The 26,251-nt window shown below is 41.3% G+C and overlaps 4 protein-coding genes across 4 annotated transcripts; all 4 read right to left on the reverse strand.

The window, feature by feature from the left end:
- Positions 1–251: 251 nt before the first annotated feature.
- Positions 252–6,171, reverse strand: LOC139212964 (MAP kinase-activated protein kinase 2-like). Its single transcript, XM_070843555.1, has 10 exons — positions 5,536–6,171; positions 4,285–4,424; positions 2,849–2,913; positions 2,682–2,761; positions 2,463–2,589; positions 2,163–2,238; positions 1,899–2,023; positions 949–1,034; positions 765–845; positions 252–662 (listed from the first exon to the last, which is right to left on the reverse strand). The coding sequence occupies exons 1-10, from the start codon at positions 5,785–5,787 to the stop codon at positions 438–440; spliced, it is 1,257 nt and encodes a 418-aa protein (XP_070699656.1). The 5' UTR covers positions 5,788–6,171; the 3' UTR covers positions 252–437.
- A 1,155-nt stretch (positions 6,172–7,326) lies between these two features.
- uroc1 (urocanate hydratase 1) lies at positions 7,327–13,916 on the reverse strand. The gene is made up of 19 exons (XM_070845382.1): positions 13,740–13,916; positions 13,012–13,142; positions 12,340–12,433; positions 12,164–12,223; positions 11,951–12,079; positions 11,792–11,853; positions 11,593–11,659; positions 11,072–11,215; positions 10,880–10,968; positions 9,942–10,004; positions 9,656–9,835; positions 9,467–9,564; positions 9,301–9,373; positions 8,972–9,161; positions 8,775–8,873; positions 8,569–8,668; positions 8,105–8,186; positions 7,894–7,993; positions 7,327–7,781 (listed from the first exon to the last, which is right to left on the reverse strand). Exons 1-19 carry the CDS (start codon positions 13,863–13,865, stop codon positions 7,641–7,643), a joined length of 2,028 nt encoding a protein of 675 aa, XP_070701483.1. The 5' UTR covers positions 13,866–13,916; the 3' UTR covers positions 7,327–7,640.
- A 1,582-nt stretch (positions 13,917–15,498) lies between these two features.
- chchd4b (coiled-coil-helix-coiled-coil-helix domain containing 4b) lies at positions 15,499–18,520 on the reverse strand. The gene is made up of 3 exons (XM_070846969.1): positions 18,364–18,520; positions 16,485–16,583; positions 15,499–16,371 (listed from the first exon to the last, which is right to left on the reverse strand). Exons 1-3 carry the CDS (start codon positions 18,383–18,385, stop codon positions 16,016–16,018), a joined length of 477 nt encoding a protein of 158 aa, XP_070703070.1. The 5' UTR covers positions 18,386–18,520; the 3' UTR covers positions 15,499–16,015.
- Positions 18,521–19,748: 1,228 nt separating this feature from the next.
- Positions 19,749–25,959, reverse strand: sec61a1a (SEC61 translocon subunit alpha 1a). Its single transcript, XM_070840561.1, has 12 exons — positions 25,876–25,959; positions 25,175–25,242; positions 24,985–25,050; positions 24,368–24,446; positions 24,146–24,277; positions 23,946–24,055; positions 23,189–23,342; positions 22,892–23,052; positions 22,555–22,752; positions 22,170–22,361; positions 22,004–22,080; positions 19,749–20,965 (listed from the first exon to the last, which is right to left on the reverse strand). Exons 1-12 carry the CDS (start codon positions 25,880–25,882, stop codon positions 20,779–20,781), a joined length of 1,431 nt encoding a protein of 476 aa, XP_070696662.1. The 5' UTR covers positions 25,883–25,959; the 3' UTR covers positions 19,749–20,778.
- Positions 25,960–26,251: the final 292 nt, after the last annotated feature.

Here is a 26,251-nt window from a genome sequence, read left to right on the forward strand (position 1 = left end):
TTAACCATCAGAAAAATGTCCCCATACTGGACTCAAAAGTTGGATGTAATCTTGCCTCATAAAAATCCTTTATGTCTTCCGCTTACAGTTTTTCTTTGTCTACAGCACAAATAACCAATTTCTCACACTGCCACGAAATCTCTGTATTCAACACACTCATAATAACAGCGGCCAAAGAGGTTTTATACTTATCTCAGTGTAAAACAAACTGTGTAGCATTAGGTTTCCTGTACAAAAGGGAGACAACACAGTTATAAACCATAAAAAACAAAATTTTATTTCAATGCTAGTGTAGTAACAATCAAAATAAATGACATTTATTAGAGTTTTGAGCACAGTGATACAAAAAGGAGAAAAAAGTAAGTAAAATACAATAAGTGATGTGTAGAAGGGAACATATTGCTCACTCTGGCTTTCATAGTTTTATGCTACTTTTGTCAAATGATCATTTTCCCTTGCTCATCAGAAAATGTGATTTCTCTGTGATTATTACACACCACTCCTCCATCTCCTTCATCACCATCTCCTCCTGAGCTGGCTCCTCCAGACCTGGGCCTCTTCCGCCTCTTATTGAGCAGAGGGTTGTTGGACATGTCCAGGTCTTTGATCTTCACTTGGTCATAGTCAACACGCATGGTGGCCAGGGCGCTGGTCATTTCCTCCTGTTGTAACGCGGAAACATTTTGTGCTGTAAATCTGGTGCTTTACTGCCATCTCATGGTCATATTCTGAAAATGAACAGATCTAGACAGTGTGGGTCCCACCTTCACATCGTCCCACAGCTCCCTATCCTCCGTCAAAACCCGGGAGGTGTGGAGGGGTGTTGGAGGGACTACCATTGACTGCTGCAGTATAAACACCAAACACCAAACACACCAAAATCTTATAAATAAAAGGGGGAATAACATACAAGTCTATAGGCAGAGGGCTTACAAAGTGATAACTTACACTGATCCAGGGATGGTTCACAAACTGTCCAATAGTCATCCTCTCATTGGGCTCTGTCTTCAGTAACTGAATGATGAGCTGTTTGGCTACAGTAGACATAAGATAAAACATTTAAACAAGCATTTTGTTGTGTCTTATGTGTTAACTGGAGATGTTGGGCAAGATGCTCAGAGATGTTCAAACATATGATCGTGTCAGTGTTGTATGCCAGATTTAAATCTACATAATTCTTTTTTTGGCGCTTGGGCAAAGTGGAAACTAGCTGTAAACACAACACATATCATCACCTTTAAGTTTGGTGAATAGTTAATTACACATCCAGCAGATCACAATTTATTTATTTATATGGAGTTGTGTTTCTGGCCACCAGATGAATGTTACTTATATATTCACTTTTAGCTCTACTTTTGGTCTCCACCATTTCCTGAAAAAGACATCTGGCTCTTCAGCTGCTAAATGCTCCACTGTGTTCACCAGCTAGTTGCTAACTTTGCCTGTCTGTCACTTGGGGCTGAGTAGGAAGGATACAGTCTATTCATCAGGGCTTATTTTGAGGCTGGAAACAAGGTGAAAGTAAATGAAAGTAGATCAGCCTCAACCAAAAGAGTGAAGTTGTGGGCTGGAAAACCAAAACAAGGAGCTGAAAGTCACTAAAATGCTCTGTTAGGCTGCGGGGAACTGAATTCAGATGATAATTCACTGTGGGTTTGTCACCACGAGTGATTTCTTTCACATCACACATAGTAATTTGCTGCATTGTTAATGTCAACATTTAAACTGGGATGTTAAATTTTATTGTGAATATTATTCATTATATGCCACATCTACTCATGACTTTCTCATTATCTTCATACAAAGTAAGAAGTTGGTTTAATGAAAATTTGCACAACCACGTTCCAGTTTTGAAATCTTTTCCTTGTTATTCATGAATTTTAAGTCCAAAGCCTGACCTTCCTCAGAGACGTCAGCCCACTCAGGATTGGGGAACTCATATTGGCCCAACCTGATCCTCTGCTTCATGCCTGGAGAGATGGCCTGACCTGTGTTTGAGTAGAACGGAGGATACCCACACAGACTAGAGACCAAGCAGAGAAGAGGAAGACACTATTTTTACTTTGCTGTCTTCTTTCACCAAAACATTGTTATACAGTATACCACAATAGCTCTAAACATTTCACCAAGTTGAATCAGTCGCTGACGCACAAGGTACTCACAGAATATACATGATTACGCCCAGAGACCACATGTCACATGATTTGTCATATTTCTCTGGCCCAAGCACTTCTGGGGCTGAAGTGACAAATAGATACAGAATAAACAAACGCAATGACGTGGAGGATGACAGACACACAAGCAGGTAAATATGCAGACACACATGAACAACATGACAGTGAATGGCAGCAACCATATCCAAAGACTATGTCTGTAATTGCTCGTTTATAAAACTGGTGCAAATCTAGTATATCTGCTGATTTTCTGGGAACTCAAACCACAGCACGACCGCAAACACTCACCAACGTAATATGGAGTGTAACAGGGAGTTTGGAGGGAGTTGTGCAGTGTTGTCTCCTTAGCAAAGCCAAAATCTGTCAGTTTTAGTGTGGCATTACTCTCCTTGGTCGTATAGAGGAGATTTTCGGGCTGTAGGAAGCACAAGAAGGAGAGAAATAAAACAATTTATGGTTCAAAAGCTAGAAATTCCCTGTGAGGAATTACTGTGACAGCAGCACTACCTTTACATCCCTATGAGCAATGTCCATGTGGTGGAGGTACTCTATGGCCGTGCCGATGTCGTGCATGATCTCTGACGCCTCTGGTGGACAGACATGACATTGATGTATGATGTGCAGAATACAGAAACCCATAAATTTAAAGTGCGTCACGTGAACTCCAAACCCACCTCTCTCGGTGAAAGCCTGGTCCCCTCTGGCCTGAATGCGGCTGAACAGCTCCCCTCTCTCCATGCTGCTGGGACAAGATTTACAAAGAGATCAGAACTGGGGCAGCGAGGGGACTCTTGGCAAACAAGCACGGCTCTCCACTGCAATCGTGGTTTGACCACAAAGCAAGTCATTGTGCCTCACAATTTACTGCTCAGATGAGTCCAGTCTTCTGGGCAACAGCAGACTGAAATGACTCAAGCAGTAAGGATGCATTAAAGGGAAAATTCACCTAAAAACATCAAACTATTTCTGCATAGTTACACTACAAAGAGAACAGAAACACATAGATATATAGTGGTGTTAACAGGTGACACTTGATTCCATGGGCTCAAAGTTTGTTTTTGTTTAACATATTGCACATCCATATAAGCTTTATTTCAAAGTGCAGCTTATAACGTAGCTGTGCATCAGAAAATGTTTCCATATTCCAATAAAACTCTGTGACAGGCAGTGTTAGCATTATATAAGTTGTGTTTGCTCGAATCCCAAGTGGACGCTGCTACATACAGGTGTGTGAACACAGCTAAAAGTCACAATGGGACACAGTGGCACCCAATCACTCAGGGATGCAAATGAATCATGTCTATTCTGTGGTAAACAAATAGCACAACAAGAGTTGCTGACACTCTGTGTCGGATTATTACCATCTTGTCCCTCTGTTGCTCTGCTCTGCTTCTGTTTCAGTTTAGTTTTCACTATGAGTCTGAATTTAATTATTTACACAAAGAACAGAATAACAATGGAAACTACTGTATAAAGACATGGGGGGGGGGGGGACAAGCTGATATAGTTGCTATTACTATTCAAAGAATATAAAATATCAAAGATATGTGGATTATGTAAGACAGGCTTCCAAATATATTATTAAACAGAGTCCAAAGTCTTCTTCTGTGGGACTAAGGGGATGTAACTTTAACAAACCAAGAAAAAGGTGTTCCATTAGTTACTAGTATATTAGCTAAAAGCAGTGATGTGGAAGAAAACTTAAGAACAAAAAGCAATCAGCATTTTAACTGCCAGTTGTTTTCATCCAGGAAACAAACAGAAACAGGAATAAAATGTATGGGATGTGTATTTTCTTTTGTTTAGGACATTTTCCCCAAAATGTCCAAAATCAAAAGGAAGCCAGATGTGAGATGCAATCCAGCACAGCTGGATCTAGATGATTCTATATGGAAGATGCTGGTTCTGAACTGGACATCACAGGAACTGCTCCATTACGAAGCAACTTCAGGACGCAGGATTCAATACAGTCTGTCTGTTCAGCTTAAGGAAAGACTTTTTGAAATTCTTAAATCAACACAAAGCTGTACATCATTACACACGTGGACACTCTCTGAGCAACGATTTTCCCTTTAAGGGCTGTAACAAGCTGACAATAAATACCACTCACCACTCCATTATGATGAGGAGACATTTCTTCCCCTGGTGCATGTTCTCGTACAGGCTGAGTATTCGGACGATGTGGGGACCTCCGGAAACTCGCCAGTGCAGCTCAACCTCCCGTCTGGCTTTAGGAGTATCATATAGGATCTGCTCCACGTAACAAAAAAATACACGACAATCAAATGCTTCTGTTTCATATTTGTCTAAAAAGTAAAGTTGTACAATCGCATTTAGGTTTGCAGATCCAGATTAGTTTGACGTCCTTGTTAAAAAAATCAATATTCAGAGACAAACACAAGCCCCACTGTGTAGACACTCCCTGTTTACTGCACGATCAGTGGCCACTATTAAAGCCATCAATCTACAGCTGTTTGCTAAGCAGTGATTTCTACAGAGTACATTAAGAGTGAATACTTAAAGATTGCATTCAGCAACAGGCAGAGGTTATCCTATTTTCACACGCAGACCCCAGCCCAAAACCTTATGGGCTTTACAATGCATTTTGAGCACTGGAGGAGGAGAAAGGCTCAGCTATGAAGGTTTATGAAGCAGTGATTCTCCTCCAAAACCACTCACAGCGTACTTACACAGTTAGAGCAAGCTCCTGACATTTCATCATACCTTTTTGGTTGTGGCTCACCACCAAAGATATTCTAAAGAAAACATGTAGAGGCGCTCTTGGGGCTGCTCTTCCTGTTTGTGTTTTCTTAAGGATTTGCTGCAACCCTACAGTCATCTGTTTATTGACTCACCAGCTCTGAATTTCTCACTACGCCTATTTCCCAAATTGGCTTTTTAAAACCATTGTGTAAACATTTAATAAGATGAATACTTAATGTGGGGTAGGTGAGTGAAAACGGGCATTTAAAAAAAAAAAACAGGGATGATTGTGTGATGTATTAACAGAGCAGCTCATTGTCCATTCAACAATAATGGAAATTGTGTCAAAGCATCCCAGACAGCACATCACTGTCTGACACACACATCCACTGTCTGGGTAGCTCACTCGCTGTATTTGCTTTCATAATACTGCTACATTCATCCATGCTTGAACTGATGTTTCATCTGCGCCACATAAAATCCTCCCATCATCACAGAGCGTCACAAAATCAAAATTCTGGACAGTTTTCCAGCACAAGACACAATAAAATGGTGGAGATCACAGAGAGGAAATAAATAATTGATGGGAGCTCTTTTGACAGCAGCCTCCATAGGACTGATCAGACCACACAGGATAAAGAAGCAGACAAACACACACCTTGAGGGCACATTTCTCTCCTGTTTTCTTGCAATAACACTCCAGCACTTTGCCATTGATTCCCAGGCCAAGGACCTGAGATGTGACTTTATAGTCATCTGTCACTGCATGTCTCTTAAACTCCAGTTTAGCAGGTGGCTGGAGGTCAGTGAGGCCCAAGCTGCTCTCCAGGCTGTTGGACTCACTGCTCTGTGCTGTCCCGTGCTGCGCAGTAATTGGATTTACCGTCTGCTCCCCCTTGTTATGATGCATTTTATTTTCCTCTGTAAAAAAAAAACCCAACAGTGATGCAGAGCAAATCACATCAGTCTCTGCCGCAGAATGTATCCGGTGTCATCCTACATCATCCCGGTTCGTCCAGAGGACTCTGCTACTTCCCGAAAGAACACCTCGACCCACTTTACACACCGTGAGACCAAAATGAGGTATGCAGTCTATAAAACCTCCTAGGAGCACAGGAAAGGGGCGGTGGTCTTAAATCGCACCGCTCTACTGGCAGAAAGAACTTCAAAAACACTTCAAATTATCTCGGGATGTATATAGAGAAAGTAAAGCGCACTAAGACTAAGTGGCTGAGAGAAAGGAAAATGCTACAAAAATCTGGTACCCGTCTGGTCCTCATCACAGTTATCTGCCCCTTCCTGCAGGGTACACCAACCTCTCCAATTCCCTTACGTCAGCGCGGAGCGGCTCAAATTCATTTTCTTAAAGGAACCACCACGCGTAAAGACGCACGGCAGAGCACCAGCGCAGAGAGCAGATGACCAGAGATGAATGTAGATGGTACAAATCCAGTGGCGTAGGGAAGGACAGTGGATCCCCTTAAAGAATAGACTTTATACACTTTCTGTGTCCTGTATTTAAAATTTACATTAATGGCATTAAGAGGTTCAGAGTGTGAGAGATCTTCAGGTGAAGTGATAACACAGACTTGTCTGGAAAGGTGCTCTGTGGTGAAGCTTAGTTTAAGTTTCACTCTGAACCCAAGCATCTCCTTAGTCAGTTTCCACCACTGCTGGCAGCAGGAGGACGTCAGCTTCCCTCCAGAGCATCTAGCTTCACTGTTGGAGGTGGACTGAGGGACCATTTATTACTGTTACTATTACTTTCATTCTGACTTGACAATGTTAAAGAAAATTCTAAAAAATTATTTTAAATGATACCAATTCTATTCCATGCAGCACGCTGATTTTGCTTGCTAGCGCGTATTGTATTTATTCTACAGAAATATTTTAATAGATAAAGGCCTTTTTCAATAACATCTATGTAATCTCAGAGTGACTCCAAATCAGTGTCAGAAATTATAATTTACACAATTTAACAGCATGATGGGATTAAATTTGTAATTTACTGATGGTCCCTAAATTAGCAGTCTCAGTATCAGTTTCAGCATCTTCTGCTGAAGGGTCCTTAGTGAATGTCTGTTGAATATCCCATTTAAGACTAATTTCACCGTAGTTCATCCTCCCCACGTCCTTCAAAAGGTAGTGCAGATGTTAACGTAGCCTGTGCTCTACATGTAGAATGTCAATGACGCCATTAACTAAGCACTCAGGATGTGAGAGAAAATATGTGCAGTTGAAAAAAAAACCTGTTGCTGTGGTTCTGTCCCAACCTGTCTTTACTCTCGATGTGCAGAACGACATCTCCGTTTCAGTTTTGCACAATATAAAATGAACAATAACTTAATTTCCCCACAGTTAACCTATAGTTGACATTTTGGCTGTGATTATTGGACACATTATTTTTGTAGATTGACGTACAGATCACTCGTATGGACTATTATTTGTACAGACTGGCAGTTTAATTTTCAGCACAAAAAAAACAAAGAATATACTCTTGCAGATTATATTACTAAAACAGACTGCCACATTATTGTGGCCTATGTTGCATTCTGGACATTCATGGCAAACAACTTATGTAACAGCATTGCCACTGATTCATTAAGTTCTGACAAATGTTTCGAAGGTTTGCAGGATGCTGAGCTGTGTTTGAGAGTGATTTCTAGAGGTCTGAAGCGTATAATTTAAGCAGCTGAATAGGGCCTGATTCAGACACTAGTGAGGTGATTACAGCTTCATGCAGCTGGCTGTTAACCTATATGGCTAGCCCTGCAGGGCACGGTCCAGCATACACTCATCCTGCACAGGAAAGGGCATGGTGACACGCAACTGCCTGTTCTCCTCCATGGTGCGCTGAATGGTCTCATAGGCGTTGGAGTTTCCAGACCAGCAGCGACGAGCCACCTGCAGCACACAGAAACAGATCAGAGCCAGCCAGCAATCATCTGCAATCGCACATTGTGAACAATAAGTGAAGCTGGGATCCATCATGCCGCTCGTCGCCCTACACTCTCACCCCGTTGGAGACGTCCCAGTTTAGCATCAGTCTGGCGCGCTTTGCTGCCTCGTCTGAGCCGTCCAGTAGCAAACCGAACCCTCCATTCATCACCTCCCCCCTGCAGGTGAGGCAGGAGACGAAGCGATAAACACACTGACTGGCTGGCTTTGATGAATCGCCATAAACATTCACACTGATTAGTATTTACTGGATGACCTGCCAGCCTTACCAGCCAACACCACCACCGTTGTGCAGGGCTACCCATGTGGCGCCCCTGAATGCATCACCGACAAAGTTCTGGACCGCCATGTCTGTAAGGGGGGAGACATTGTAAGCTTTCTCTTTGACTTTTTTAAAATGTTCCCTGAAATGTTACTGGTTTATATGAATGAAGAGAGACTGGGAAGCTGGATGAAGGAAATGGAGGTTGAATCAGAGCTACTTCAGCAGTAAAAGATTCTGTGTGGACTGCTGTGCTGCTCACTTAATTTGCAGACTGAACACTTGCTTCAGGTTATATAACACAATGAATAGCAGGTATTTCTTCACTTTTGTGATGTTATTGGTGTCTGGTGATGCATTTGAATGCAGAATCTGACTGTTCCTCCCAGTCTAAGATAGAAAAACTGTCATATTGAACTGCAGACTCAACAGTTTGTTCTTGTGTTCAGCTGCAGTGAACATAACACTAACCTGCACAGAAGGCAGATCCATCATACACATTAGAGGTTTCTCTGAAGGGGCTGTCTGTGCCACTGACATCATGATGGTCTCTGCTAATAACCACAGGAGCCTGAGCAACACAAGTAACAGAAAACACTGCTGAGACGGCGGAGAAAACTTTTACATCATGAAAGACGCAGTAAACATGAAATAATCTTCTTTGAAATTCTTCTTACTGAAACTTTTCCATCAGCGATAGCCTGGTTTATAGCCAGAGCAATGGAGACTCTTCCTTTCTGGTCAGAGTAGAGGATTCTGGCTTGGGATCCCACAACCTAAACAAAGAGAATACACAGAGGAAATCAGCTTTTTGCGGCTACATATCTCTTGAGAGAGCAAAATGCAGCCATTGGTGGCCCACGAAACTACAGACCATTTCATGTTTTCCAGCCTCTCTGATCCAGCGGATGTTGTCATTGTACTGCTGCCTGACACGATCGGCCACGTTGGCACCAACTTGCTTCAGGACAGTAGCAGCAATATCGTCCGTTACAGCGAGATCTTGGGGGTCGCCAGATGTGCACACCCAGCGAAATGGGCCAAAGCCCAAAGAGAAAATGTCCCTGCGGCAAAAACAGCAGGAGAGACATCACAAACTATTTATCAGAGGAAGAAATGATCCGATCACAGCTTATTGAGCTGACTTTTTCTAGACTTGCTCTATTACAGGATCAGTGCTCGATTGAATGAATAACATCTCACCCCATAATGTGCTGGACATAAGAGGGGTAGCGAAATTCTGTTGCTCCTCCACCAGACTTTTCCACATCTGCTCCTACGAAAAAAAAAGAAACACAAGCCTGTTTATTGAGCTGAATGACAATGATGATATATGTGAGTGTTTTTGTATGAGTGTTAAATGACTGACCTGCTCTCTGGGCCTCCAGGAGAAACGCGTTGCCATAGTCCCAGAAGAACATACCAGCATCAGACAGCTTATTGATGGCCTTAACCTGCCTTCGGAGGCTGCGATCATGTGTAAAACAGGTTAAAGGACCCATACACTGCAGGAAATATATCATAAAAGTCAAGTCCATGTGTGCGATTAATTTTTTACCTTTCTTGGATCATGGTTCGGAAACGTTTAGGATCAGTCGACATTAGCTGATTCGCCTGGCGGAAGCTGAGCTGGACTGGGTAGTAGCCCCCGTTGTGTGGGTTATGGAGGGAGGTCTGGTCTGAACCCAGATCCACCAGGAGCTCGCCGGTCCTCTCATACTCCAACAGCAGCCTCTCCCTGGTGAGACAGTCATAGAAGCACGGCAAAAGGTTTCAGGACCACGAAACAAAAGGTCTCCCTGTGGCTGCAGACCTGAGCCGTCGAGTCACGAAGTCTCACTCACCACAGGTCTACAATGTTGCCATGGTAACCCAGACTGAGGGGAGTCTTGGAGCACTTGGCCTCCCTGAAAGACACAAAACAATAATAATTACTGAATCATACAGCAGATGGATCCCAGTATGGGATACATTACACTGTTTTTTCCCCTAAATTTGGAGCAATGCTAACATGCTGAAATGTTGAACATACATCATATATAAATAGACCGACTGTGATCTGTAAAGATCATTTACTCAAGTGCTGTACTTATTAAAAAGGCACTTGTACTATACTTGAGTCATTTTATACTTTTCTATATTTCAAAGGGAAATATTTGACTTTTTACTCTACAACATTTATTTTACAGCCATAGCACCATGTTACTTTTCAAATAACATGGTGCTGCATACTAATAAATAATGATACTGTGTTGTAGATAAAATTCTGTGTTAATTTCACACTTTGCTTTTTGCAAAATGAGATACAACATATTAATTAATATGCTTTAGAGACACTGATCCAGACTGGCTGTTTATGTCTCCAGTTTTTGTGCTAAGCTAACCTGGTGCTGCTTCATATTCACCGTACAGACACAAGAGTGGCATTAATCTTCTCATCTGACTCTTCCAATTTCCCGACATGCTGAACTTAGATAATCTAATTATATAATATATGACTGTACTCACAGTGAGCACTTTAATGTTTGATACTTCCAGTGAATGTACTTTTACTGAAGTCACATTTTCAATGCAGGTCTTTAGTTGTAATTGAATATTTTTACAGTGTGTTAACCAAGTCTGGATGGAACTGACAGTATCTCACACTCATAAAGAGAGATACAAACACTCACACACTAAATGTTAATAAAAACCCTCTGGCCCATCTGTAACAGTTAAATGGAAGACAATAAATATGTAGCATTTTTTACTAATGATGCTCACAATTACTTTTTTCTGTTACCTGATGCGTTTAATGCAGTGCTCTATGCTGCTGGTGACCTCCATCAGCCAGCCCTGCTCATGTCTCTTCCTCAGAGGAGCCTCGTCCACCTACATAAAAATCAAATTCACACAATCACGTGGACGCACAGTGTTTCCCTCATTCTCGCTCAGTCAGCAGTGAGAAAAGGACCGTGTATGGACAGCAGCTGACCTCTGCGATCACGCCAATACAGCCGGCAATGACGGCAGCTTTCGCCTGAGCTCCACTCATGCCCCCCAGGCCAGAGGTCACAAAGACACGCCCACTCAAGTCCCCAGAGCCCAGGTACCGCCGGCCGGCATTCAGCAAGGTCAGCTACACAGAAACACACATGGAAACTAATGACAACAAAGCAGCTACTACATACCGGTAATGTGTACATTAAAGGTCATGATGAAAGCAGTGGTTTCCAACTTTTTGACATGTGACTGGTTATGACAGAGAGAAGTCTACTTATTTTGCTCCTCAAATTGTTTCATTTCAAGAATTTTTACAGGTATAAAGAGGTGAAACTATTCAGTATTTCACTAGAAAGACATCAGAAAAGTCTAAAAAATAGTGGAAGAATTACTTTTTTTCTTCTTTCATTAATCTTACGATGTCTTGGGTGGGTCCTAACCCTCAGGTTGGGAACCACTACTAAAAAACAATCCATATTCTGCACGAGGAAATTAATTTTTAATATCACAAACCATTGTGCCATGAACAATCCCTTGAGGTCCAATGTAGCAGTAGCTGCCTGCTGTCATTTGACCGTACCTGGAAACGGACAATAAAAGAACACAGATTACATGAAGACATCTGCAACCACATAGGAGCCCTAATATAGCATCATTTCCTTCCCGATAAAAAGGAAGGTGAAAAGTATGAAAAGAACCTTTAAAAACTTACATCGACACACCAAGAGCAAACATCTTTTCATACTGCTCTTTGGAGGAGTAATTTGGAATAACCTGAGTGATGCAAAAAGAATATTAGGGGATATGTCTGTGCACACACACACAAGCTAAAAGTATCAGTGTATTAAATCAGTGTGTGTTGGGCCGTTACCATGCCGTTGGTGACGATGGCGCGGGGGGAGGAGGGCAGGCTGGGGAACAGGCCCATTGGATGACCGCTGTACATGACCAGAGTTTGTTCCTCTGTCATCTCCCTCAAGTAATGCATCACCAGGTGAAACTGCACACACACAAACACACACAAATCATCAATATTCATCTGTTTGGGCTCAATGCATCATTCCCCAATCCACTCAGGGCTTACCTGGGCCCAGTTACTAAACACCTGTCCGTTCCCTCCGTAGGTGACCAGCTCCTGGGGGAACTGAGGGACGAAGGAAAACAAAGGCGTCATTGAGACAATAAAGCAAACAGAAGACATCACGTGGAGATTTAGTGAACGTAGCTACCAAGTTAGCACAAGCTGTGTTAGAGGCTCACCTGAGCCACTGCTGGGTCCAGGTTGTTCATGATCATAAGCATGATGGAGGCTGCCTGACGTGTGCGGCACGGGTACTGATCTATGGGGTAAGCTCTGAGGAAACAGAGGGAAACTCACATCACTGCTGCTGGTGGAGCAAAGAACACCAAGACAATACCATCTTAAAACAAGACTTTTTCACTGGTGCATTTTATTGGTTGTGAATTCAGCTTTTAGATCGTGTTACTTCTCCTTCTAAGAGTCACAACTTTGTGCAAAAGCAAAAGGGTTGGTGTAGATATCAATAAAGCCCTGCTGACAGACGGATCAGCAGGTCGATAATGATAATATTACATTCATACATCAGTATCTGTGCTCTGGCTCTGTTGCTCTATTGTTTTTAGTCTTTTATTTCATTTCCACTTCCATAACCAAAGTCATCTTTCATTTATTGTTACTGTCGTCTTAATAAATAACAATCACATGTAAAATATTCTGCCTCGGCATAGATCTTTGTCTTAACCTAATAACACAACCTAATATCAATTAACAGTATTTTTATTAATTGTATCTGCACAAAAACAGTACCAGCCAATACATATGTATGAGATTTATTTTACTCTCAATTTTCAATATGGATATTGGAGAGAAAATCCCATATCAGTCGGACTTTCCTCCACATGTTGCCTCACCTCATGCGTAACGTGGGGCAGAAGCGGTACATGTAAATGTGCCCGTACTGCCGCAGCTCTTGTGCAAATTCGGGTGCAAGCGTTGCGTGGTGGGAGGCAGGGAAGTAACGCAATGCATTTCTCAGCGCCAACTAAAGGGAAGAGGCAGCGGAGACAGTAGGACAGTGAACACAGACAGAAAGATGAGTAGATCTTGTTACACTCCTAATATAACAGGCAGGGAGACGCTCACTGTGTCTCTTTTAATTATTGACTGAAGCCTTTGCTCGGAGTTTGGGGAGACAGTTGAGGCCCTTAGAGAATAATCAATTTTTAGGGCAGAACCTGAGCCAACAGTGGTGATGCAATGAGTCAGAGTACAGAGCGATGCATCATGGTTGTGCCTCCACTGACACATTAATGGTAAAGCAGTTGCCTGACACGACAGTGAGCTGTGGCCTCCCGTAGATCGCTCACATTACTTCACAACAATGTCTGAAAGTGGACTAAATCTTCCGTTTGATAGTAACTAGTTGATAGTTTTGACTTCAGCCAAGCTGATCCACGTGCAGTGGTCTCCAAACAAACATGACATATATCTTCATCATAGAGATAGAGTAAATATCTGACTTCTGCTGTCGGGCACTCAAAAGAATTATCGTAAAATGTGCCTGAATTACTCATTTTCAAATGAATGAATTTGAAATGCAATAATCTAATTGGAATTATATTTGTTTGTATCTACTCACCCGTTCCTCCTCTGCTGTAAGGTTGGGGGTCCGAGTGGGTGCATGCGGCACACTGGGGTCTCTTCCCCGATTAGGGGGCAAAGGCTCCAGGGGTAGACCACTGCATATCTCCTTTAAAGAGGACATCCTGCTAAGTATTTTCAGAGCAGAAACCTGGAGACAGAGACGACGCCGGAGACCGCAGGCAGCCCTCTGTGGAGAGAAAGACTGAGCTCTTGTGAAGGTTTGAGGGCGATCACTCGTCACTTTACTGTCTCATTGGCTTTTTGGTCGTCTTTGCCCTTTGCAGTCCACCAATGGTACGGCACGGATAACAAAGGTTGTTTGGTAATTATTGATCTCTGGAGGAATTTGAAGTAGCACATGCTTCAGTGGACAAACACTGCTGCAGACCTCCGACCCCTCATACTTAGACATGTAACTCAGTTAAACAAAAGAGTGGCCAGAACCTTTGGACAGGTCAACAAATATTATGCAGAATGGCGTTGCTTCCCTTTTCAGTTCTACTGGCACTTTTACTGATAAAAATGCACATTTACAACCTAATATCATACTTTTTGATGAGTTCTAATAGGTGTTTATGCTAATCATGTAATAATATAGACAGTGAAACATTTATAACAGTTACAGAAAGCTGCACAACAGCTAGCGTGTCAATTTTGATAGTTGAATCATATTGTGCTACTGACAATTGAGCTGATTATAAAAATAATTTGAATGAACTGAAATCAAATCAAATTTAAAGGAAGTAACACATTTCTCGTTCACTCAGTTATGGTCAACTCAGAGTTACCTTCCTCTACAGCAGTTCATGAGTTCACACATTTGCTCTTTCACCCTTTCTGACTGTGTAGATTTGCGGTTTGAGGACCATCTGAGGGCATTACTGCACTGTCAGGCTTGAGGAGATATAAGGAGTAAACAAGAATACTTCACAAGTACCAGAGAGGTATAATACATTTTATTACAAAACTTTCAATAATGTTCACTTCAAGTTGCTTAAATAGGTCCTGCGCTGCACACAAATAGTTCTGTTAAACTGAGGTAAAAGTTTTAAGTCTGGTTATAAATTAGCAGAAGAAATGTTTGCAATGTATTCTTCAGTGCATTATTCACACCTCTGTGAATTAATAACTTTAACAGCGACTTCACCAATATAAACCTGGAGTCAAAGTTTAATATGAATATAAACTTCATATAACACATGACGTACATGTAAAATGCAATATGCTGTACATCACAGGAAAACAGCACAGACACATGACAGGATGGAAATGAAAGTTTCAGACCTTGTTAAATCACAGCATGAGCAAGTAGAACCTTTACAAAAATAAAAAAAAGAAATGTACACTACACCCCTTGGTGTGCACACTAAGCTTGGTCCTCTAAGCTCTGGATTGAATTAAAGATCCTTTAATCTTGTTTTGCATGAACCCAAACGCAGGACTGAACAACTTCATTTTAAACACACAAGACGTCATTTTTTTCAGTGATCACATTATGTCAGTTTTACAAAAGTAAAAGCTCGTCTTTTTCATACCAGAACGTTTGAAGTCCAACTGAAATGAATTGCCATCTTTTTCTCTGTCTGCTCTGTGAACCACATGTCCTGTGTTCCCCGTTGAGGAAAAATCCAATAAAATTTATATTTTAGATTTTTTGGTTTCATGATGGCGCCTCCCATTATTTTGCCTTAATTCTTGAGAATATCTTTAGTTCTCCCTCTCTGTAGATGGAGAATCTGTTTCCATACAGCCCATCAAATTGCATAATTTTGAACCATATTTGCATAATGCAGCAGCAACAGACTTTACTACTTATCTGACTTATAAACACACGTCTTGTCCTGCACCTCATCTTGCTGAACAAACCACCAAATAAACAACGGGGAAAGGGGCACTGTTAATCAACTGGTCAGCTGCAACACACTAAACAGTCTGTAAACATACCTGGAAATATCACTTCGGTCAGTTTACATGCTGGTACGTTCCAAACTATGTAAATTGCATGTAAGCTACGGTGCATGTTTGTTAAGTTTGCTGTCAGCAAACACACACAAGCCTCTCAAGCCACTGACAGCTGTGGTAGAAACAAGTGGTGTCCTTAAATACAGTGAAAATTAACATTTCTGATATTTTCCCATTTTCCCATATAATACTTTTATTTCCTTTTAATAAAAAACAAATCTATTAACAGTAAATTAACAGGCGATGACTAAATGTGATTTCAGTTGGACTTTAACGCCTTGTGGCTCACGCTGCCACCAGGGCTCATTATTAGCTTTCTGCTGAGCCCTCTGTGTTGGGTTGTGTGGTGTGAGAGTCCTGCTCAGCGGCAGATGTTGAGTTTGCACCTGACGTTTCCGCAGATGCGGAGTCTTGTGAGGTCTGGTCGGTTTCTGATGATTGTTTTTCCGGCACCTTCTCATCTTCTTGAGGATAGAGCTCGGGGTAGCGCTGCATACACTCCTGCATGGCCCTGAACTGCTCCAGGCAGTCGGAGCCCTTCACCTCCTCCTTACTGTAGTGGAAACAGGAGAAGGCGTCCTTAAATGAAGTCCCACAGGGGCCGCTGGCCATCCCACCCAGGCAGGGGCAGTTCCAGTTGATCTCCCCACTGGGAAGAATCAGACCTGGGATGGAAGAGGAAGTTAATTTGTGGGTGATAAACTTTTTAAAACTTCACCTGAGCTATAATTCAGACATACAACAACAGGTTTCTCTTTGTTGTTTTATGGCTTCTCACCCCGCTCCTCATATGGGTCATTAGGGTCTTCCTCTACGAGCTCAGCACTGCTGGGCATTGCATGATCCTCTTTGGTGACAAAGATGATTCGGTCTTTACCTGTTGTGTAAAATGTGGAAGGACATCGCACACAAATCGTCAGTGATAAGACCTGTGCCTCCAAATCTTACACAGGCTCCCTAAATGGCATCTACAGCCTCTACTTAACTTAATATCTACTGAAGCTGAAATTCACCATTTGAACAGTGTCCTGCAGCTTCCTTATTAGAGCCCGATTGATCAATTATCAAGGTATATAATTATCAGTTTTTGGTATATATTAACTTGTTTTCATTACATAATTTGGCCACTAGAGGCATGTTTTCAACTGTAGAATGCATCTGTACATATCATGGTCAATATTCATTATTAAACCTAATTTAAAAAAATCCTGGGCTTTATTCCAAACTTATTTCTGTGAAAGACATGTCATTCAGACGGCGGCTGCTGGTACACTTCCTAGTCCCTGGTATTAGACATGTGTATAGGCTATATAGATATGAATCTAGAAAAATTGTTTGTATATATTACGACATACGTAGGTTAAACTCTGAAATGTTTAGTCAATGAATCCATCAATCATCAGAAAGAAATTTGCTGTGCAGAGCTTATCAAATGTGAGGATTTGATGCTTTTCTACTTTCACGTAGCTCATCTAGATGTGGAAACTGAGTGGCTCTGGGTTTTAGATTGTAATTGATGGCCATTTTACCAATTTTTCTGGCATCTTACAGACTCAAAAACATTAAAAGTTCTACTGGCACTACTACTCTACTGGCATATAATAAAGAGATCAACAAATAATGGAAATTCAAAATAAGACTATCAGCATGCCAAGTGAAGGGATGAGGGACATGAACATGTCTGTGATTATGGACCTGTGACTCTTTGAATGTGGCCGGTGCAGTGGTGCAAGAGGCATTTGAATCCTTTACTCAACCATAAGTATCAACACAACAATGTAAAAACACTCCAGTACAAATAAAAGTTGTGCATCCAAACTCTACAGGAACAAAAAGTAGCAAAAGTAAAAGTGCTCATTCTGCAGAAAAATTACTCCTGTGAATGTTTTACCAGTGCATGTGTACGCAATACATCACATCAACACATAGTTTGGACTATTGTCTTGGCACATCATTTTTGTACTTCATATTGTGAACATTTGCACATTCATGCACAAACTGTACAGCTCATGTTTTAATGTAAATGTTTCTACTTTAAATTAATCTTTCTTGGCCTCTTGACACTGGTTAAAGTCCCTTATGTGAGAAAATAATGTGGCCAACTTGTTTAAAAACTAATTTCCTGTTATTTGTAAGATAATCCTGAGTTTTTATATAAAATATATATCTGCAGAGTAGAATCTGTAGATGCCATACACATGTAATGGAGTATAAAGTTGAAATCTAGTGTTGAAAACAGCATAAAATACTCATATAAAGTGCTGAGTAACTTTCCACCACAGGAGCAGTTTATCCACCGAAACCTGGACTGTCAGATGATTTTATTAACCTGACACTTTGCTTATAGTGAAGACAACCATTCAATAGTCAAGGTGACTTTCCAAGATAAACACCTAAAGTTGAGTCTCTATAATACAGAGCTGTGGTGTTGATGCTGGTCAAGGTTAAACACTGATGGTCACAGTTAGCTAACAGTCCTGTTCAGTGATGATGTCGCACACAGACTTCAACAGTCCTGACTCTCATTACAGCAACAGGCCTGTTACTACACTTTTAGCAGCAGCGTGATTCACCAACACTCATTTTTCATTCAGACTAAATTCAACTTCAGAGTTAGCTTCCCAGGGTAAGTTAGCCGGCTAGCACAGCATGGTTACCTTCCTCTCTGACCGAGCTCATTTCTTCACGCTGATGAAGATTAAACTCTGAACTCTTCTTGATTTACCGCAACAGCACCGAGGATAACGACTCTTACTGACACACAACACAACACATGCAGACGCCACAGGTTTTAGTCCAGCTTCAGCTAACGTGTTTCACAACTATCCTTGCTTAATTATGAAGTCCTCCTCTTCCGCCTTTTCCTCTTCTTCTCTCTTCCTTTTTCCGGTCGCGCAGGCGCCCTGGGGCGGTGCTGCCCCCTACAGTTAAAAACACTGCATGCGGAAACATCTAAACACTCCTTTCCAATAAATAATGCTTGTGATTTCTCACAGTAAGGTTTTTGAATAAAATGAGAAAGCTTGGGTCCCTAACCTTCTGCTCAGATTTTATTTCTCAGTCAAACTACAAATGTGAAATAAGATATTCTTAGGGAAAATACAAACAATCTACATTTCTCCTCTTTTCTCTGAGCTACACACTTACAACAACTGTGCCACACATATTACTATTCCCCTCTTTTATATTTTAGGGGTGGGAGATTAGGATAAAAGTTCTGTTGCCATAAAAGTAACAAAGTCCATCTTTATAAATGCTGTAAATATATTTACTAACATATAATCGCAATGTAAAAGTTGTATAAAAGAAACAACCTTATTCAGTCAACTGGCTCTTTTACTCAGATAAACTTCTACAATTGTCCAAAAAAATTATTTCCCCATGCTCTGTGGATGAAAATACTACATGGTATGACAATTCCTATATGAAAGGGATATTTAATTATCGCCCAGCTCTAGTAGTAGTTATTACATGGCTTCCATGAGACCATATATGAACTCAAAACATTGTCTTTTTAACATTTTACTTTAACCCCGCCCATTTTAGCAGTATATAATTGATTTTTTTAATAATTACTTTTTAGATTGTAAGACATTATAATGTAGTTGTAAGCAGATATAAGTGTTAAGTGTTGGGGGTATCCTTAAGTGAAGGGATGATGAATAAACATGTGGTTTATTTATTTAGGTATAAGTGTCTGTATGTGCTTCCAACTACATTATAGTGTTAGACATCATTTGTTTATATAGTGCTTATATATGCTTAATACAGGGGTAAAAGTAAAATGCCAACCTTAAAGTTGACCTATTAAAATAAGATAAATATACAAAAATTCTAAAAAGAAAAAAACTATTTACATAACTTGTAACATAAAATATCAAAAAATGTTGGGCAAGCACATAAAATGTATATCAACACCGTATTTAAAAAAAAACATTGTATTAAAAAGGGGAAACGACCCTTCACTGAACCCGTCATCTCAAATCATCAGCTTCTGTAAATTCATCAAGAAAAAGAGTCGAAAGATGAAGAGTTTATCCACAAAAAGGTTTTATTGAGAATGTTTTCCTATAAGTTTGTTCTGAAATGTATTTATTTTTACATATTCAAAAGACTTTTATCTTACACATAAGACAAATTCAAAGGTATTCAATGCATGGCCTATGTACAGAAAATCATATCTTGTCAGGTGTGTGATATTGCCAGTATGCTTAGAGCAGACAATGAAAAAGAAACCAGAACAAAAGAGAAACATCTCAGGATGTGGGTAACGAAGACAAATGTGACATGTGAGTTAATACTGCAGCTCCCTGGGAATGCCATACATTAAGACAGCAGGGAACCTTTTTTTTTTATTATTTTTTATAAATGGTTCATCAGATGAAAATAAGTTCTTATGACAGGCGGACCCCACTGTGAGCTCCACACCCTCCTCTCACGAGGCCCTGTTCATATAACTGCCATAACACGAGGCCACAAACTAGGAAAATTACAGTACTTGACTCAGCGTTTGACAGTTCAGCTTCTGGTCCACACGTTCACGTAAATGGCAGGTTGACAGAAAAATAAAATAAAGTTGGAAGTAAAAGTAGAAACTCAGATAACACCAAGCAGAACATAGAGTATTTTTACACGCGCAGCAGGCAAGTTGACCTCCGTCATCTGTGTCGAGTATGCCTGCATACTGAAGCGCTCATTTGTCAGTCTGAAAAAAAAAAAGGACCAAACTCCTGCAGGACTTCATTATGTTCACAAATGAAGCCTTTAAATGAATCTGGGGCAGCTGAAGTCTCGAGTGAGTTAGAAAATCTGATGATGAAGATGATGATGATGATGACGACGATGATGATAATGTACAGCTGAAATGTCAGTCGCTGTGTTACTTTGGAGCGACAAGCTGTGCAGCCCCAACCACCTCGCAGGTTCCCATTTCAGCTGCGATTCCTGAAGATTCCTCAAACATCCTGAAACTCGAGAGCTGATGGTGCAGGGGCTTCACGTAGATGTAAAATAAATGCAAAGTTGGCGATCCTAATAAAAGTTGGTATAAAGGTGGGAGGATATGGGCTTTTCTAGAAGAGCAGGGCTCCCATGCTGCCTACTTCGCTCTGTTCTTTCACAAAGATCTCAAAGTACTGATAGATGATGGTGACGGCCAGCAGGATACCGGTGCCGGAGCCAATGGCTCCGAGAAAGTCTGCCATTACTGACAAACCACCGATACACAGTCCACCAAAGGCAGCAGCAGTGGGAATGTACCTAGAAGACAAAACAGAGAGATTGAGATGAATATCAACACATGGAATTTCACAGATGCCAAGTAGCAGGAATGATAGACAGTCAGGAGGACAAGGCTATGGACACCACTCTCAGGTTGGTCTGATAAACATACAGCTACAGTCAGCAGCATTATGCCTGGAAATGGGAGGAAACCAACAGCCTGGACAAAGTGAAAAAGTGAGTTTTCCTTTAAGTGGTGCCTACTGGAGATGCCCGAAGAAAAGTTTAGCAATAAAAAAGGCTGTCATAACTGCTGCCCTACTTTTATATATTGATTTTGTCAAATGTATTTCAAATAGCTTTACGTTACTCTACTACACAAACACACACAAGACCAGCAGACCACCTAAGTCCAGAACCGATTGTGTAACAGGCCTTTTTCCTCACAGACAGTGTTACTAATAATGTCTCTGCTGCATCCAGATGTCCCAGTAAACCATGATAGTGTGACAGTGAGCCAGCGTGCACAATACCAGGACCCTGAACCCGAAGCAGCTAAATGGAACCTGCGCTGAAAATCGCATTGTTTTCCACACTGTATTTTTACAAAAATATGTTTACAGGAGAGACAGAATACACTGAGCCTGGATGTGCAAGCCTGAATTTCTGTACATATATCTCACACTTTGTTCCCTGAACGTAACAGCTTTGCCCAACACTCTTGCTCAATTTCCTGACAGACAATCAGGATTTGGTCTGAAAAACCATTTCACAATGAGTTTAAGACTTTAGGTTTAGGTGAGTGTCACACTGCTGAATGTAGTGCCAAGTGGCTCTAAGTGGAGTGAAGGAAGGTGAGGTGAAATATGATGACAATGTGTAGCTGTGATTAGAAAATGTGAGTTATTTGGTTTGTGATGAAACAGTGACAAGCATACTGGATCGTGTAAATTTATGATGAAAGCTTATAGCCATTGTAACTAATAAAACTAGTTCCATATATGGTTTATGCTGCTGATGAGGCGTATAAAGGAAAAACAAGACGGATTTGTATGCGAAAAAGGTGTTTGGTTTTACCTGTTGAGCTCATGGACCATTGAGGTTTCTCTGTGTCCCCTCATCACCATCTGCTGCTCCTTCAGCTGTTTCGCCACCTGGACGAAAACGAAGAGCAGAGCTATAAAACACAGTCGATTTCAAATAAACCCTTAACACCATCCGCTCCAAAGTGGCGACAACTCACATCCTTCGCAGAGGAGCCCGACACTTCGATCCAGGTTTTGGAGAAAAAGGCACATGATCCGAGCATGAAGACGATGTAGATGAGAGCGTGGACCGGGTCATCCAGAACGGAGCCAAATGACTCGGGGGGAGAGAGGTAGTAACAGAGTCCACCTACGGGGTAGGCACGGGCTGGACCACCTGACGACGTGTCCTGCAAGCATCATACAAGAATACAAGCTTTAATGGGCAGAGCATGGTTTAGCATCCAGGTTCTACACAAACAACAAAAAAGAATTATTAAAGTACATCTGGAGGCAACAGGGTCAAAGTCATTCTTCAGAGACTGATTCTAAGAAAAAAGCTACACAAGCTGAAGGGAAAAGTGTGATTAAATGTATACTTACAGACCAGGTTCCGAGCAGATTAACCAAGAAATTGCCACTGAAGCGTGTGGAAAGCATCTGGGAGATGACATACAAGTTGGAGACCAGGGCAGACTGCAGGATGATGGGAATGTTGGAGGTGTAGAAGAGCTTGATGGGGTAGGTGTTGTATTGGCCGCGGTAGCGAGCAGACTTGATGGGCAGATCAACCCTGAATCCCTGTGAGAAGAGATGAACATGTAGGTCAACTGTGAGCACTAATACCTTTAATAATCCATAACCACATCACGTTCACCACTAGTAATTCCTATTTTAGCCTTTCAATAAAGTTGTTTGTTAAGAAAGGCCAGCGACTCACCTGAAAGTATATAACTACAGCAAAGACGAACACAGTGGCGATGAGGTTCATGAGGTTGGGCAGATTCTGCCTGTAGAAGGCCTCTCTCAAAGCACGAACTTTGTCTGTACGAGTGGCCAGCAGGTGGAAAAGCGCAATGATCGCTCCCTCAAACTCCGTACCTAAAAACACAAACGAGCCACAAGAATGAGGCGCAGCTCTGTGCAGTGAGGACGAGCAGCAGTGTGATGGACTGTTAGGACTTTTACGTTCATTGATCAAAATCATGGATTCGACGACCACTTTGGGGTTTCTTACCTCTTCCGGTATTCACAGTCGTGGGGCTGAAGGCCTTCCAGACGATCGTCTCACAGATGTTGGTAGCGATGAACAGTGAGATCCCTGAGCCGAGACCGTAGCCCTTTTGGAGCAACTCGTCCAGCAGCAGCACAATCATCCCGGCCACGAACAACTGTGGAATAACACAAAAAAAAATTTAGTCCGTTGAAAAAAATTTCACATTTCTCTGGAGAGTCTTTATTATAACTTGTTGCTTTCATAACTAAACTTAATAACAGTGTGAGCTTTAAAGAGCAGGACCTCCACTGGAGAGCTTTTTACTTTGTGAGCAAACCCAGTTAATCTAAACAAACCTGTTATGTCATGCAATTCCAATCATAACCAGTGGACAACGACTGTCTGACTTTTATGACATAATAAAAAGTTTCTCTGAAATGACCTTGATGCACCTCCTGCACTTCATTTTGAAGTGACGTCAGTTTCACGCTGTTTCATTCAAGTTGAATTATATGTTTATGTGTCAACATCACTGTAGGAGGTGTGTTTGTCTGTGATAATAATGACAATGTTCACCAGTATTTGGGAAACACTGGAGAAGCTGATAATCCAAGCTAACAGACGTCTTAATTTAAAGAACACAGGCAATATAAATGTACATATAATATTCATCTGTTTATTCTATATCATATTGTTCTTTTTTCACATCATAATCTTTAGTTTCTTGTTAAATTACACAATTGGTTCTGACAAATTTGAAGAAAATCCCTGTTCTGACCTGAATGATGATGAGCAGACAGATTCCTGCGCCCATCTCTGAGGGATCTCCATACATGCCGGTCATCACATACACGATAGCCTGGCCAATGGTGATGATCATTCCAAATACTGAAATACGTTAACACAAGGTTAGAGAATCTGTGGACGTAACTACAAATCATATGATCACAAATCACGACCCAGGGAGAGTTTACTCACATTTCTGAGCTCCATTGAAGAGGGCTCTGTCCTTTGGCGTGTCTCCAACTTCAATGATCTTGGCTCCAGCAAGGAGCTGCATTATCAGGCCTGAGGTGACAATAGGCGAGATACCCAGCTCCATCAGGGTACCTGGAGGGAGATTTTCAAGTTAGAATACAGCAACAGGAGAGCAGACATGCATTTAATCTTCTGTTAATAGGTAATTAGCTGGATAAATACCTCTGTTTGAGGCCAGAATTACTCTCATCCAGTAGAATGGATCTGCAGAGTCTGAGGACATGATGCCAAACAAGGGGATCTGGAGGAGAACAGTTTTCACAGTGTTAGAGGGTTAAGCAAGCTCTACATTAAGCCTTTCATTCACAAAACGTAACCAAATCATTGGTGTAAAAGAAAACTAGTCAGTGCAACGCTATGTACAAATTTATGGTATTTCAACTTCAATAGTTGGACAGATATCATTACACACGTTCCCAAACAGACAACGTACTCATGGACAGTGATAATGTCTCTCGAGGTGATTTAGTTAAAGATTAGTTGTGATTATACAAAGTAAATAATCAAAAACCAGCTGCACACTGAGACCACTTCAACTCACTTTATTATCAGTTTCATTATCAATATTTTGGTCCTCAGACCTCTGATGAAGGTCAGTCAAGAATTTTATCTGATGAAGGTCTGAGGACCAGATTGTCATTAGTAAACAAGAGTTAAAAGTGGTTGTAGTGTTTTTAAACTTAGAAAATCTTTTCATTTAGAGTAGTTGTTTAACAACTAAGCTGACTGAAGCAACAGATTGTGGGAAGACACTGACATTAATTAATGGTGACACTTACCTGGCAACACACCAGGAAGATGAAGAGAGTGATGGCAGTCCATAGTACCTTCTCTCTGAACTGGATCTGTTGGATTAAAAAAAAAAAAAAAAAAATCACATTATTAGAGGTTTTATAACATACAGCTGAAGCAGAACCAATGTGTAGATTGTTTTATTGCCAAATGCAAATAAATGAGTGTATTACACACCTTTCGTTCAGGTTTTTGAATCTCTGGCAGCACTGCACAGAACGGCTTTATCACCTCCAGGAATTTGACTGTAAAAAGGAGAACATGAGAGTTTGATGTGAGTTAAGGTGAAGCACTAGCTGGTCATCAGAAGGACGTGGCACTGAATGGTGGGCGGACTCAAGGCACATTTGAACGAACAATTGAAAACCAAACAGATTTGTGTGTCAAATAAGGCATTCTGTATCACGGTGTTTCTGTCTATGTTGTTAAACCTTTACAAAATCATTACCAAATGTGTCTGATTAGCACGAAGCAGAAGGTTTAGGAGCAGCAGGCTGGAGACAGGACTGGCTCTGTTGTGCGTCGTCATCACTAAACTGTCAATGTCTTTGAATGAGCGGCTAACAAGTTAGCTAACAAGGTGTTTCCAACAAACGAGAGCCACCGTAGTGCTCATAAAACCTCACTACAAGTCAGAAAGCCAGCTTAAAAAAATACTGCCAACCTGTTACCAACGACTTCTCGTCAGAAAAGGCTCACAATAGTACAAAATCAGCTGCCAACTAGCTAGCTAGCTAGCCACGTAAGCTAGCCTGCTATCAATGCTAACACCGTTAGCTAACTAAGTTGTACTGGACAGTGAAAGCAGCGTGTTGTGTTTAAATGCCCAGACTGCAGATATCATCCTCATACAGCCGGTGTGTCAGAGTCATACTCACTGCCCATGATGTCCCGACTTCACACCTCTGTGCTCCTGTACCGAGTAAATCTGATCACACTCAATCTCACTACAAAACCACCGGGAGGAGGAGGAGGAGCAGCAGGAGGAGGAGGAGGAGGAGCAGCAGGAGGAGGAGAAACTTTAGAGACACGTCACCACTACAGACCAGACACCACCGAGCTAAAGCGGCACACTGCACGGATGTAAATGACAAGCATGGAGCATTAAACTGCAGAGATGTTTTTCTAAGAGTCAGACACTCAATTTCTCAATTTTATTGGGAGATTTTATTGGCACATTATACATGAGACGGCCAGTTCCTCCTTATTGTATATATAAAACATAAATATTTGTAAATATATATAAAACACACA

This window comes from Pempheris klunzingeri, chromosome 2, assembly GCF_042242105.1.
Source record: "Pempheris klunzingeri isolate RE-2024b chromosome 2, fPemKlu1.hap1, whole genome shotgun sequence".
Lineage (NCBI taxonomy): Eukaryota > Metazoa > Chordata > Actinopteri > Acropomatiformes > Pempheridae > Pempheris > Pempheris klunzingeri.